Source organism: Lytechinus pictus, chromosome 17, assembly GCF_037042905.1.
Source record: "Lytechinus pictus isolate F3 Inbred chromosome 17, Lp3.0, whole genome shotgun sequence".
Classification (NCBI taxonomy): Eukaryota; Metazoa; Echinodermata; class Echinoidea; order Temnopleuroida; family Toxopneustidae; genus Lytechinus; species Lytechinus pictus.
In genome coordinates, this window is record NC_087261.1 from 30,179,427 (window position 1) to 30,192,167 (window position 12,741).

The window sequence follows — 12,741 nt, forward strand, 5'->3', positions numbered from 1 at the left end:
ATTTATAGTACGTTGAAGTTCACTGCGAATTTAGCAGATTATTTCTCGCAGTTTTGTGAGTTAATGATATCTGTGTGAATTAGATACCCCTCAGGCTCAGGACAGCCCAGCTGATCTCATTGTACACAGCTCATACTGGGTCTAATATTTTCAAAATGGTGAGTTTATCAAGACATTTAGGGTACAGAGAGTATCTGTTATAGTGTGGTTAACTTTTAAATCCTTAACCTGCCAGTGAAGGTGGCGAGAATCGCCGCAACATGAGCGAAAGTGCGAGATCGAGACGAGAGACGTGATTGAGCTGAGATTCTGTGTCTGTGTGTGAGAATGGTGGCGACGCAGTCACGCAATGCCAATGCAATGCCAGTGGCCTAGCTAGTGGCGAAGCATCATGAGCATTGGAAATGGCATTGCCACTTCTTAGATCTAACGTTAGATCTATCCCAGTTCTAACTGTTAATGTGTTATTGTAATCAAATTCAGAAACAGCTGAGCGGCGCTATATGCAGTTTCGCACCTACCGATTACCACAATACCGGGGGCCTGTTGCATGATAGCCATGAAGGGGTCTTTCGTAGAACCATTCTACGTAAGAACGAGATATCGCTCAACTGTTTCACAAAGCCGATTTGGGCGATACGAAGAATGGTCCTTGGAAAGACACCTCCAGACATGTCCTACGTAGGCATGATCTTCTTTGCACACCGCCCGCCACCGTCGGCATTGAGAGAAAATGCATTTACGGCAAGCCATGCACACTGACATATCACCTCTAAACATTTTTTTTTGTTGCACTCTGATGCATTTTATCTGGGATGGCGCCAAGTTATTTTTATATGGGGGCTAGTTGTCATCAATTTCAGGTCGTCTTTTTGCACGGCAGGAAGACCAAAAACGGATGTCATTTTAACTTCTCCGGGGTACATGTATTATTCCCGGGGGTAATGTATAGGGCCAAATATTTTTTTTAATATGTTTTCTTCTATTCTCCCTCCGTCTTATCCCCACCCCTTTTCTACTAAAAAAATAAACTTGAAATACTTGAAATGGCCGGGCGGCACTATATCTCTTTAGCCGACCCCTCATGCTTTCCCATTATAGATACACAACAAATTTCTTTAAAAGAAATTATGTAAGGTAAAAAACGTGTTCAATAACATTCAGCAAAAAAAAACAAGACAAACAAAACTAAGATGTTAAACTTGCTAAATCATTTATTTATTTTCATTATAATTATTTTTTTTGCTGAGATTTATTTTAATCAATGAAAATTAATTGTTGGATTTAAAACAGTGAAACAAAACAAAAAACCTGCAGCTAATATTGAATTTAAGATACAGATTAAGCCTATAGCTATACGAATCAATCACAATCATTACAAATGAAGATAAGTTCATTAAAGAAAAGATTATGGAAAGACCATACGAAGAGACGCATTTTAAATCTTAGGGTAGGGGGTAGGCCCCTTTCGGCCCTCATGTCATAGCATATAGTCTCTATACTCCTTAACTTTGAAATGTTGAACATATATATTTTTAATGTTATTTCTTAAACCTTATATTCTTATATATAATCGTTGTCATATTTAGCATTATTTCTGTAAAAGTATTTTTTCCATTGCAGATTGATTCACACCTTTTTCTATGTGTTAATTATTATTGCAAAGTACTACTTTATCAACTTGGACATGTTTGCAGCAATTTTCATATTTTCAGTTTCTTCTGTTACTCATCATGCAACTGAGGTATGTTTATACTCTAAACACTCACATTTGTATTTCTTGCGTTATATCTGACAAATAAAATAAATAAATTAGATTTTTCACACGCAGCCTCTCATATTTTCCTTTTTAGTCTCATACAATCAGACACTGTTGATTTTGTTTACTCCATTCAAACCCTATATTTACCTCAGCAAATAACATATTAACGCATAATTTGCAAAATTATCATTATATACAAGTATTCTATTAAAATACAGAATATTGAACTAATAAATGTCGAAATTACTTAGTTAAATCATTTTTTTATGTTGGACAAGGGTCTCTTTCGTTGAAATATCAATAAAAGGTGTCTCTAAAAAGACACCGTGTTCTAAATAAGGGAAATAATGAAAATTTCGATTTTATTTAGTTATGTTTGTGAATCTTTAATTTTTTTTCTCTTTTAACCTCATAAAGTAAGCTCGACACATCAATTCTACTATCAGTAATAAATAAAACATTATTTGATCTCCTTTTATTGAAATATCGGATTTTATGTAAAGTCGTCATTCAGAAATAAAAGGTTCAGGTGACGATGAAGACTAAATATTTTCCCGATACTATCGATATAAAACGATGTCGCGGACTTGGAAGACAAAATTGCCTTCGTGAAACGGAAAGCGCTGATTTGTCGCCAATCTTCCTATCTCGGAAGAATGGTCCTAGGACGTTCCTACGTATCGCTCATCTCGTCATGCAACAGGCCCCAGCATACCTCATCACCATTGCCAATTGAATTGGCATTGACACCAATACTTAATTGTTCCCAAAAAGGCCAAATGTCATGACAAGTCTCTCGCCTCTCGGTCACATTTCGAGGTCAATATTATATATGATGGTGGGCCCTAAGTCTGCGCACCTAACAATTTGAGTTAAGATTTAACATGAATTTCTTCTTATTTCACAAAATCTTTTGGATAATAATGTTCCTTATATTATTGAGAGTAAGTATACCAAATTTCTCATTAAAAAATGAAAGAAAATATAGGATTTTCTTGAAAAAACCTCGGGCAGTCATTTTCAGATTGAAAAAAAAAATGGTACCCCATGTCTGCGCACTCATTCACTTTGCACACGATTCGGGGATTTTGATGAGAAAGGCTGTATTTTGAGGCCGTCACATGAAATGCCCTGAATTCATTATTTTTTCACCATTTTGAGTCGGATTTTTTAATGAATACATGTCTATGTATTGCATGTGTAAAGTTCGTGCTCGTTGCGTATCTTCTTTTACTAGAATCGCGCAGATACGCGGGTGCGCAGATTTGGGAGACCGCGCAGACATGGGGGAACTGACCATACCCACCTCTTTTCCAAATATCGCGATCGGGAATGGCTGTATTTTAGCTTTGATCTCGATGTCGTTCGAATCCTCAGAGTCAGACATCACTTTTTTACGATTGTGAAATATTTTTTTAAACTCTTGGAATATTTCTGATATTCCATTCTGAGCCATTCAATATAATATAAATATTCATGCTGTTTGAGGCTGCGACCCTGGCGTGCGATGTTTTGAAATCGGCCGTGAATAATACGTGTGAGGAATTAGATACTGGCCAAAATCACCAATTTTGAGGATGACCGGAGGATGGACACGGGGTGAAATAAGGGCGAATAGTAAGAAAGTAAGCTTTTTTTTATTGTCGATGTCTTTTTTTAAAATATTTTTTACAACAAATGTGAATTTTTTCCCACCTTTGCCACTCGGGGGTATCCGAACGGTTCACTGTCTTGATGTTCGGGTAGGTGGAGCGTAGTCACTCTAGGCGACACCGCAATACTTACCCGTGTTAATAAAGTGGGACTCCGCTCACGCGCGTTTGGGCCTCCCTAGCTTAGAACTAAGCACTAATATCACCTTAAAAACTAAATCTACAAGGTATGTATAATCTATTTAGTAATTTGATAATGTTTAAACGGTACTCACCAGTTCTTTTGATGTATTTTCTCCAGAATTCCCACGGATTTGTCCCAAATCTTGCGACAAACCACGTCGCGGTAGACAGCTGTACATTTTTTTTTATTTATAAATAAAGCGCCCCTTACGATAGTTGTTAACAACGCGGCCAAATCGTTAGGTTTTTTGCACTGTGTCCAAGGCTTTTTTATTTTGTTTTATTTTTTATTTTTTAATAAATATTTTGTTCAATAGCGATTTTTACGTCAAATATTAAATTTATATCACAAAATATTTTTTAATTGTAGAAATATACATAATATTATGCAATAATTTATTCTATATATATTTTATGATAAAATTTATAATTGTTGCGGTCTTTAAAAAAGGATAGTCGATTGATCAGGTGATGACCACACGTATCACGTGATCTGAAAATCAGCTTCATACCGCTTTGATCGCACTCGACGGTGACCGGACTGACTGCCAAAAAAAGATCGAAAAATGACTCAAATGTAAGTTTCCCTTTATTTTATTAAATTCAAATTAGGAATAGGAATATATTTAATGGGCAATCTTTTAATAAATGATAAACAAACGAGGACAAAACTCATATTTTGGGAGTAATATCATACTTGGGTGCAGGAAACAGTACGGTTAGAAGTTCTAACCTGTTTTTAACGCATTGTCGCCTATGAGGTCCATACATGCTAATGTTTGGACCTCATTGGTACTAGGAGTGGAGCGTAGTGTAGCGGTAGTGAAGTGGAGAGGAGCCTGCACGAACATCACTTGAGGTACACTTCGCGGATCGCTTGGTCTTGGATTCGTCGTGCGCTGTAATGTTGATATGGACTGAAGTTAGCAACCAAATCATGCAAACAAACTGCCAGCCTGCTGCAGGCGAATCTTTTGGTCGCATAACTTCAGTCCATATCAACATTACGGCGCACGGCGAATCCAAGCGATCCGCGAAGTGATGTCTGAGGATTCGAACAACGATATCGAGATCAAAGCTGAAATACAGCCGTTCCCGATCGCGATATTTGGAAAAGAGGTGGGTATATTGATTGACCTCGAAATGTGACTGAGAGACTTGTCATGACGTTTGGGAACAAGTATTGGCGATGAGGTATGCTGGTAATCGGCCGGTGCGAAACTGCATTAGCGCCAGCTAAGCTAACATTCAAGATCACAGCACAAGGAAATGGAGATTGGCTTCATGCACCACTACCAGTAGAGGCGCATGGCCAATTGGGACTGGGAGACTCTCCAATAAGGGAGACAATCTCCCATATTGGAGACTTGCTTTGCAAAAGAACAAAGGAAACAACACAAACAAAAGCATGATTTTTTTCACCCAAAATTTTGTCCCACTGAGGTCAGAAGCCCATATGTTTTGTGTGTGGATGACAACAAAAATCCTTATAAAAACAAAAGTAGATGGTGAAAAGGGGTTATTTTTCATGAGGAATCTGCTTATCACAGTTTTATTTGCCCCCAAGGTAATCCTTTTGCAGCAAATGTAAAAAAAAAAATTGGCCTCCCAAACTTGAGACTGTCTCTGAAATTGGATACCCAAATTCTTTTAAAAAGTCTCTGATATCGGAGATAATCTCTCTTATGGGAGACAGTCTCCCATATTGGCCGTGCGCCTCTACTGTTCACTTCAGGCGTGAGAAAGATTTTTAATTTTATTTTGCCCGGGCTCGGGAGTAGCCTGGAGCACCCTGGAGCACTCACACGTATTGCGAGGTTAGTATAGTATACTAACCTCGCGCCATGAACCGCCTTTGGCAGTGGATTTCTAACTAGTGGGTCGCGCGTGCTGCGATCCCACTTCAGGGGGGCGTTTCATGAAAGGACTTGTCGGACGTTTTATCCGACAAGTACCATTTTATCCGACAGTTACCATAGTAACAGTACCTCTCAGCCAATCAACATCAGAGAAAGATGTCAGATCTGACAACTTGTCGGATGAAAATGTTGATGAAACACTCCCCTGGTGTCCACAACACATGACTTCTATGGCTTGATTTTTCTGTGCGCGACGGCATGTAATGAACCCTTGAGTTTCTCAACACCATCATAAGTCTAACTTCTTGACTAAATCGGAGATAGTGAGCTACTTGTCCGCTAACCGTTTCACGAAGCCCTCTTTACCAAGATCGGGTACAACAACCTCACTAAATATTTGTGACACCTCCGAACCTGTCATAACTTCTTTCTCAATGACGAAGTGGCATCACGTGGGTAGACTATGACATGCAAAAGTGCCTAGAAATTCTAAAATTATAATCTTACGTAATCAATCATAGAGGTTGAAATTACATCACAAAACAAGTGGGATAATGCATTCAATGATAATTGTAATACAAAGAAGCTATAAAAATTGTTGGTAAAACGCCAAAACCATTCATTTTGAAATAGTAAAATAACTTAATCGTTAATGATTCTACCACGTCAGGCCATCCATAACTGGACTCGTATTTGTTGTTTTCAGACCCTATATTAACAGTTGGATAAATTCTATCTCTAATTTATGCATATAATTTGTCAAATATTGTATGTTTCGGTATCAAAGATTCAAAAATGTTTCGTTAAACTATATTTTGATGACGTTTGGAATCGTAAAAGACCGTATAATTATGATCTTTTTACAAAGAAAACCGTTGTGGTTTACTTTCGTAAACTTTTAAAATTGGATATCCCGGGGGTACCCATCTCAACGTCCACAGGTGATTTTTTAGTCATGAAATGAATTATTCGTAATTTAATTTTCTCAGCAATTGAATGCTCCAGTCTTCATGGTCTAAGTATGTATGATCCATAATTCTCCTGTGCTATTATTTTGAAAAGATGTATTTCCCAATTCATCACAATATTTGCAACTTTGTCATGATTTTTCTTTTTGAAAATTATGCTATTTTGTGACTAAGGCTACGTCTCGTCTGCTCTTTTTACCGATAGTTTCGATATCAAGGTATTCTAGTTAGGAAGCCTTTCGTCAAACAGGTTTAGTAAGATTGGAACTAACTCCGTGGTTGATGGATAAAGATTTGACTAACTTGTCCAGGTGTTGAGAAACAGGCCCCTGGAGAGTAAAAATCAGTCTACTGTACGTAGGCTTGCTCTCCATGGAGCCTGGCATGGGGAACCATTGGTCTATACACACCGTAGGTTTTCCCACTGTGAAACTAGACCTAAATCACACATTTTACTTAGGGTTTTGAGCCCAAACTAATGTACATGGGCCAAAACAATATTTACCCCCCCCCCCAAATTTTATATGCTTGTATATATTTATTCAATAAATAGTAGTAAATTTGATAAATAATTAAGAGCCCGAGCGTTTACTTACCCAGTCTGTTTTGGTCGCCATCTTGATGTCTTTGTTATCGATACCTAGATACCACACGCGTGTATAGCTGCCAATTTAAATTTTAAAAATATTTGCATCGGCCGATAAATATCATGAATCGTAAAATACTTGCATTGGTCGATTAATATCATAAAGACCGATAAAAAGAGGTGTCAAAGAAATCGATTGTATATTTTTTAATGTATATTTCTTGAAGACCAAATAATATTTTTGCCTTACATATAAAGAGAACCTTTTCTGGCAACCTATTGTTGTTTGGGGGATGGCTAATTCACAAATTTTTCTTTACTTTTCATTTCCATTTTTTGCAGGTATGGATTCTGGAAAAGCTCTTTCTCTGGAAAGAAAAAGTAAACAGAAAATAGAAGCATTCAGCAACTTAAATGTGGATAGGCAGACACACAGGATGAATACTGTGAAGACTGTTATTCAACTGATGTGAGCCATTTATTCCTGTACAAAAGTCTTTTTAGAGTAGAAAGTGGTGACAACTCATTGCAGCCATGGATTCTTTTTTGAAAGCTGCAGGGGTGCTATACTTTGTTGCTGTCGCACTTGCAATGGTCAGCCTAGCTTTGCCTGAATGGGTGGTGTCAGCAGAGCGCGAAGACCTACGTCTTGGACTACTGCAACATTGCCAACAGATCCATGGTCGTCCCATGCAGTGCAACTATCGCTATCCGCCTGATGGACCGGTGTCGTGGATCTTTGCGGCCATCCTCATCCTCCTTGGCGTTCTAGCGCTGACGATCGGCATGGTGATGATCGCGCTTTCGGACAAAATGCCGCAGCTGAGGCGATACCCAAAGTACCTTGGCCTGGCGTCTTGGTCGCTATTCTGTCTTGCCATCGTCATGTTTCCAGCGGGTTTCAATCTCCCTTTGATCGGTGGGGAGAGCTTTCTCTTGCCAAGTAGCGCCAAGACGGGGATCTCGTACGGACTCTTCTTTACAGGGATCTTGTGCACAGTCTGCGGGGCTGTGTTAGCGCTTGGGAGGATGTACTTTGCAATGATCGTCTGGAGAGGACATACATGAAAATGCTACAGACAACAAGTTTTTAATGGAGACTTACAATATAAAGTAGAATATAGAATGTGATAATTGATTCGCCATCATTATTCAAACTGTACAGAGATTATATAGTTTATGCAATATGCATACACATAGTATTACCAGAAATCACGCAATCTGATTTTAATGTTGAACATTGACTGTTTGCTGCTTATGTGATTACATACATGTACATGTATTTCCAAGGAACAAATTGTGGAAGCCAAGTTTCTCATGAAGAAATCCATTACAAACTTTATATTTTGAAAACATTCATCAGATGTACATGTACTCTATTCACACCCGTCATGAGAACAAATAAAGTTCCTCCAATAAGAACAAACATATATGATACCGAGATTGCGGTAACTATGGAAGATTAACTGGCTGTCACAATGGTTTACATGGTTGCCATCGAGTATCTTTATGATCAAGAAAAAGTAATAATTGCTTGTGTAATATAATTTAATGAAAAAATGAAATCCTCACTATACTTTTCAGTAGCTTCCAAAAGAGCACAAAATACCGGGTAATTTAATGAGAATGTGTGGTCTGAGTCAAAACTTTCGGATTTTCGGATTTAGAAATCCTATGACTATGAGAACCCTCCCCCACTTTCGCCTCTCCCCAGAATTTCTAGTAAGCAAAGAAGAATCTTGAACATATCCCACCTTAACCTTATCTTTATAGCCTGGCGATATAAGTTCTCACTTTACAATGTAAATATGTGTACTGTAACAAAAAGCCAAGTGGTTGATCATAGAGTAGATTTGTACTGCGTGTACCTATTTGAATAGTTTTATTAGTTGTTCAGGGGCCCGTTGCAGAAAGAGTTGCAATCAATCGCAACTCTAAAACCATGCACAACTTGATTTTCAACCAATCAACAGCGTGCATTTGGGACTTGTGAATTATTTTTCGACTTGCGTTTAAACGCAACTCTTTCTGCAACGGACCCCTGATCATCAAATTTCGGGATGGGGATACATGCCATTTGAAACAAAGCTCATGTACAGGGGTACATACATGTTATATGCTTTATACAGTACAAGTTTATTTTCTTGAGCCAGTTTGCCAAGTTATCTTTATACAGGCATAAACAATTATCTTTTTCTTGTTACATGTACAATTACAAGGCTCAGCTTATATGATTTGTGCAAAACTGATTGGTTACATATAATGGCAAGGTGCTAAAGATGTACATGTGAAAGCTTTGACAATACATGTATCTACTTGATCTGATACCAGTTTGTCTAACATCATGTTTTATCTGAAATGTTCGCCATCTGCACAGTATTTTGTTTTCATTCATGCATAAGCAACAAACATATTATAGGGAGGATAATTACTTGAAAGAAGGGGATAATTTTTACTCCGGTATGCTTGAGATTTTCCATACATGTATGTAGGGTTGAGATTGCAGGCATTATATATATATACAGGATAGACTGTGAAACATGAAATTATGAGGTTTGGGGGATTAGCAAGAGTCCAAAAGGCAGGAGTCTCATGCCTATTAAAGGCGTGAGACTTGGTACGTCTGAGGTATATGTAGATCTTTTAAACGATGTATCGGAAGCTGAACTATCTACTGCAAAGCTACAGAAAAAAGCAGAATACCCTAAGGCAGGTTTCATGCTCATTCATCTTCTGTGCTTACCTGCTGAATATTTTGCTGAGAAACTATCAAATTTGTGAGCCTTGAAGATGTGCTTTATTGTGATTCTTATAGCATAAATCCTACATGTATGCATTACAGCATATACCGGTACATGTAAACTAGTTGTGCTTACATGCATACATGTACATGTATTTAGTGATATTCTATCAGTTCCCCACTGTCCAGAAAATAAATCTTATATTTTTAAAACGATTTGCACAGAACAATAACATTGCAAGTATTTCCTGCTTAAATTGATAAAACTGTCATCTTTATCCATACGTGTACATGTAGTTTCAACTGTAGAAAAAATATATATATATATATTTGGTATACAAAAATCTGTAGGCTTTGTGTGGTATTGTTTGGAAAGCAATACTCCTCCCATGCTTTTGTTACGATGCAAATCCTTCTTGTGTAGGAATGGCAATGCATAAGCTGGAGAATTTTGATGGATTAGCAGTGTTTTCTTGTAGCTGAGTAGCTTGGTGTTACTTGCCTGGACACAATAGTCGCATCCTGTCATTAATTGATCCAACAGGATCTAGTCCAGAAGAGGTTCTTTTGTCATGTGGTGTCTGCTATTCAGAATACTGGTAATCTGTTCATTATTCCCAGCTACTATCCCAGACCTGCCAACCAGTACGTTTTAGCCGTATTTAGTACGTTTTTGCAACCAAAATACGGCAGTACGTTTTTTCTTTGAAAAATATGTTTTTTGTAAAAAAATAAAATATATATATTTTTTTTAAATAACTTAATTGTAATTTATTGAGATAAATAATCTCTATATGTCTCTATTTTATAAAACGTGCACAAATATGGTTATTAGATCATTGTAATTTCAGGTAACTTGTTTTTTTTTCAATCATTTTGTTCAAACCAGGGTGAAGATATACACATGTTTTAATGTTTGTTTTTTTCATCTGCAAGAGCAGTGCGCTTTTTAGCTTGCATGCAGCTTTAGCGCCGCGATGAGCGAGTGCGCCAAGCATTTTATTATGAAATACACTTTTTTGGGGAAAAATACCGTTTTTTTTATCACAAAATACAGTTTTTCATTCCCAGATGTTGGCAGGTCTGCTATCCACCATCTCCTTCTCCTAATACCCACAAAACCACAACCCTTCTTTTGCTTTGTCTCACAAAACCCATAGATTTTTGTATACAAAATGATTTGTTATTTTCTTTTTCTCTTCCGAATGAGTTTGACAGGGAAAATCTATGGTACGGATTATACGAACACCAGAGTATATGAATGTACTGTACAGCGAAGCATGGAAACCAACTATCATTTTTTTTTTCAAACTTGTTAAAGTAAATTAATTGAAAAGTTAGTTTTTTAAGTTTCAAATTTGTTGAAGTAAATTAATTGAAAAGGTAGTTTTTTAGTTTCAAACTTGTTAAAGTAAATTAATTGAAAGGGTACAATGGAGCCACGTCTTTATGTTGTCAAGTGAGGAAAGGAGTGTCTACACTAGTTGTGCTATATTTCTTGAGTTCTACATTAATATCAGACTCATTTGAAGATCAAACATTTGAGGGATATTTAAGGTTGTATGTATGTAATTATTGAAAATCATGTTTGTTGATGTTGTAAATATGAGATATTATCAAAGCTGTACAAACAGACAGTAGACTCTGAAATCAATATGCCACTTGTCAGTGTGTATGTCGGTTGCATGAAATGTATGTAGCAACTATTAATAAAATTACCAATAAAAGTATGATTTGAATGCAGATTCATTTATTTGCAAGGATGTAGCATGTGATGACACTTGTCTTTTCCATTTTCCCGGGGGGGGGGGGGGGCACTTCCATTGACGAGTGGATACCAGGGGGTTGTTTCATAAAGATGTTTGTAAGTTAAAAGCGACTTTAAGAACAACTGGTGAACCTTCTTTACCCGCTAAATAATCACCATTGAACATTTAATATTGAATATCATTTACCACACAATAGGTCACCAGTCGTTCTTAAAATCGCTCTTAAAACTTGAATACGAACAGCTTTATGAAACACCCACCAGGCGTGACCAAAGGCAAGTGGCAATTAGCAAGTTTTTAACATTTTTTAAAGACAGAAAAGTGAGAAATTGGTGAAATAAAGACTGAAAACTGTATACAGAGGATGAAATAGACCATAGGAAACAAAAATGTATTGGGCGGAGGGGGAAAGAGAAATACAAATTTATCATGGTGGAGAAGGGGAAAGTGAGAGAAGATATGGAAGAAAAAAATAGAGCCCTTAAAAGAAAAAATACAAAAAATGGACTCGGTAATGTATCAAATCATCATTTGCTGGAATTTTTATTTTGTGAAAGGGCAAGTCCACCAAAGTTTATATGAATGAAAGAAAATAAGATGAGCAAAATGCTGTAAGTTTCAATATTAAGATTTCACTTCAGTTTACATGTATATACACAACACATTGATATGCAAATGCGAGTTGATGTCATCCACTCAATATTTCTTTTGTACCTTGTTATATGAAATATTAAATTTTCTCCCTAGCTACAAGTTTGATTCCTCTCTGTACTGAATGAGTCAAATTGTCATTGTAACCGAATAAAGAGTCTCATTGTCAAATCTACAAAAAAATATGAAAAGTTGTGCACGTCAAATAAGATACAAAAAAAGTGATTCTTCATTTGCATAAGACCGTTTTGTAAAAAAGTTAGCAAAATTCTAAAATGTCACAACTTTCTTATTTTATGGTCCTATTTTGATATTCAATGTTCAGCTTAATACTTGTTAGATTAAATTGATTTTTCTAATTTTTCATTCAAATCAATTTTGTTAGGCCTTGCCTTTTAAAACGGGCAGGGTTTTATTATTTTTTTTACACAGTATGAAAAATGAAATTATGCGAACTTCATTAAAAAGGGAAAGTAAGAATGTGAATTTGTTGGTTCACTCATCATTGCATATGGGTCTTGTCAAACATGTCGTGGCCTCCTGAATAAATTTCCACTACGCAGAACCCTAT

At 36.8% G+C, this 12,741-nt stretch overlaps 1 protein-coding gene across 1 annotated transcript; it reads left to right on the forward strand.

Annotated features, from left to right (window-relative positions):
- Positions 1 to 7,443: 7,443 nt before the first annotated feature.
- LOC129279851 (uncharacterized protein C16orf52 homolog B-like) lies at positions 7,444 to 8,164 on the forward strand. The gene has a single exon (XM_064112152.1). It carries the CDS (start codon positions 7,545 to 7,547, stop codon positions 8,076 to 8,078), a length of 534 nt encoding a protein of 177 aa, XP_063968222.1. The 5' UTR covers positions 7,444 to 7,544; the 3' UTR covers positions 8,079 to 8,164.
- The last annotated feature ends 4,577 nt before the right edge of the window (positions 8,165 to 12,741 follow it).

Bases quoted from the DNA above. Each gene is read 5' to 3' on its own strand.
- LOC129279851 (XM_064112152.1), top strand. From the start codon at position 7,545: ATGGATTCTTTTTTGAAAGCTGCAGGGGTGCTATACTTTGTTGCTGTC.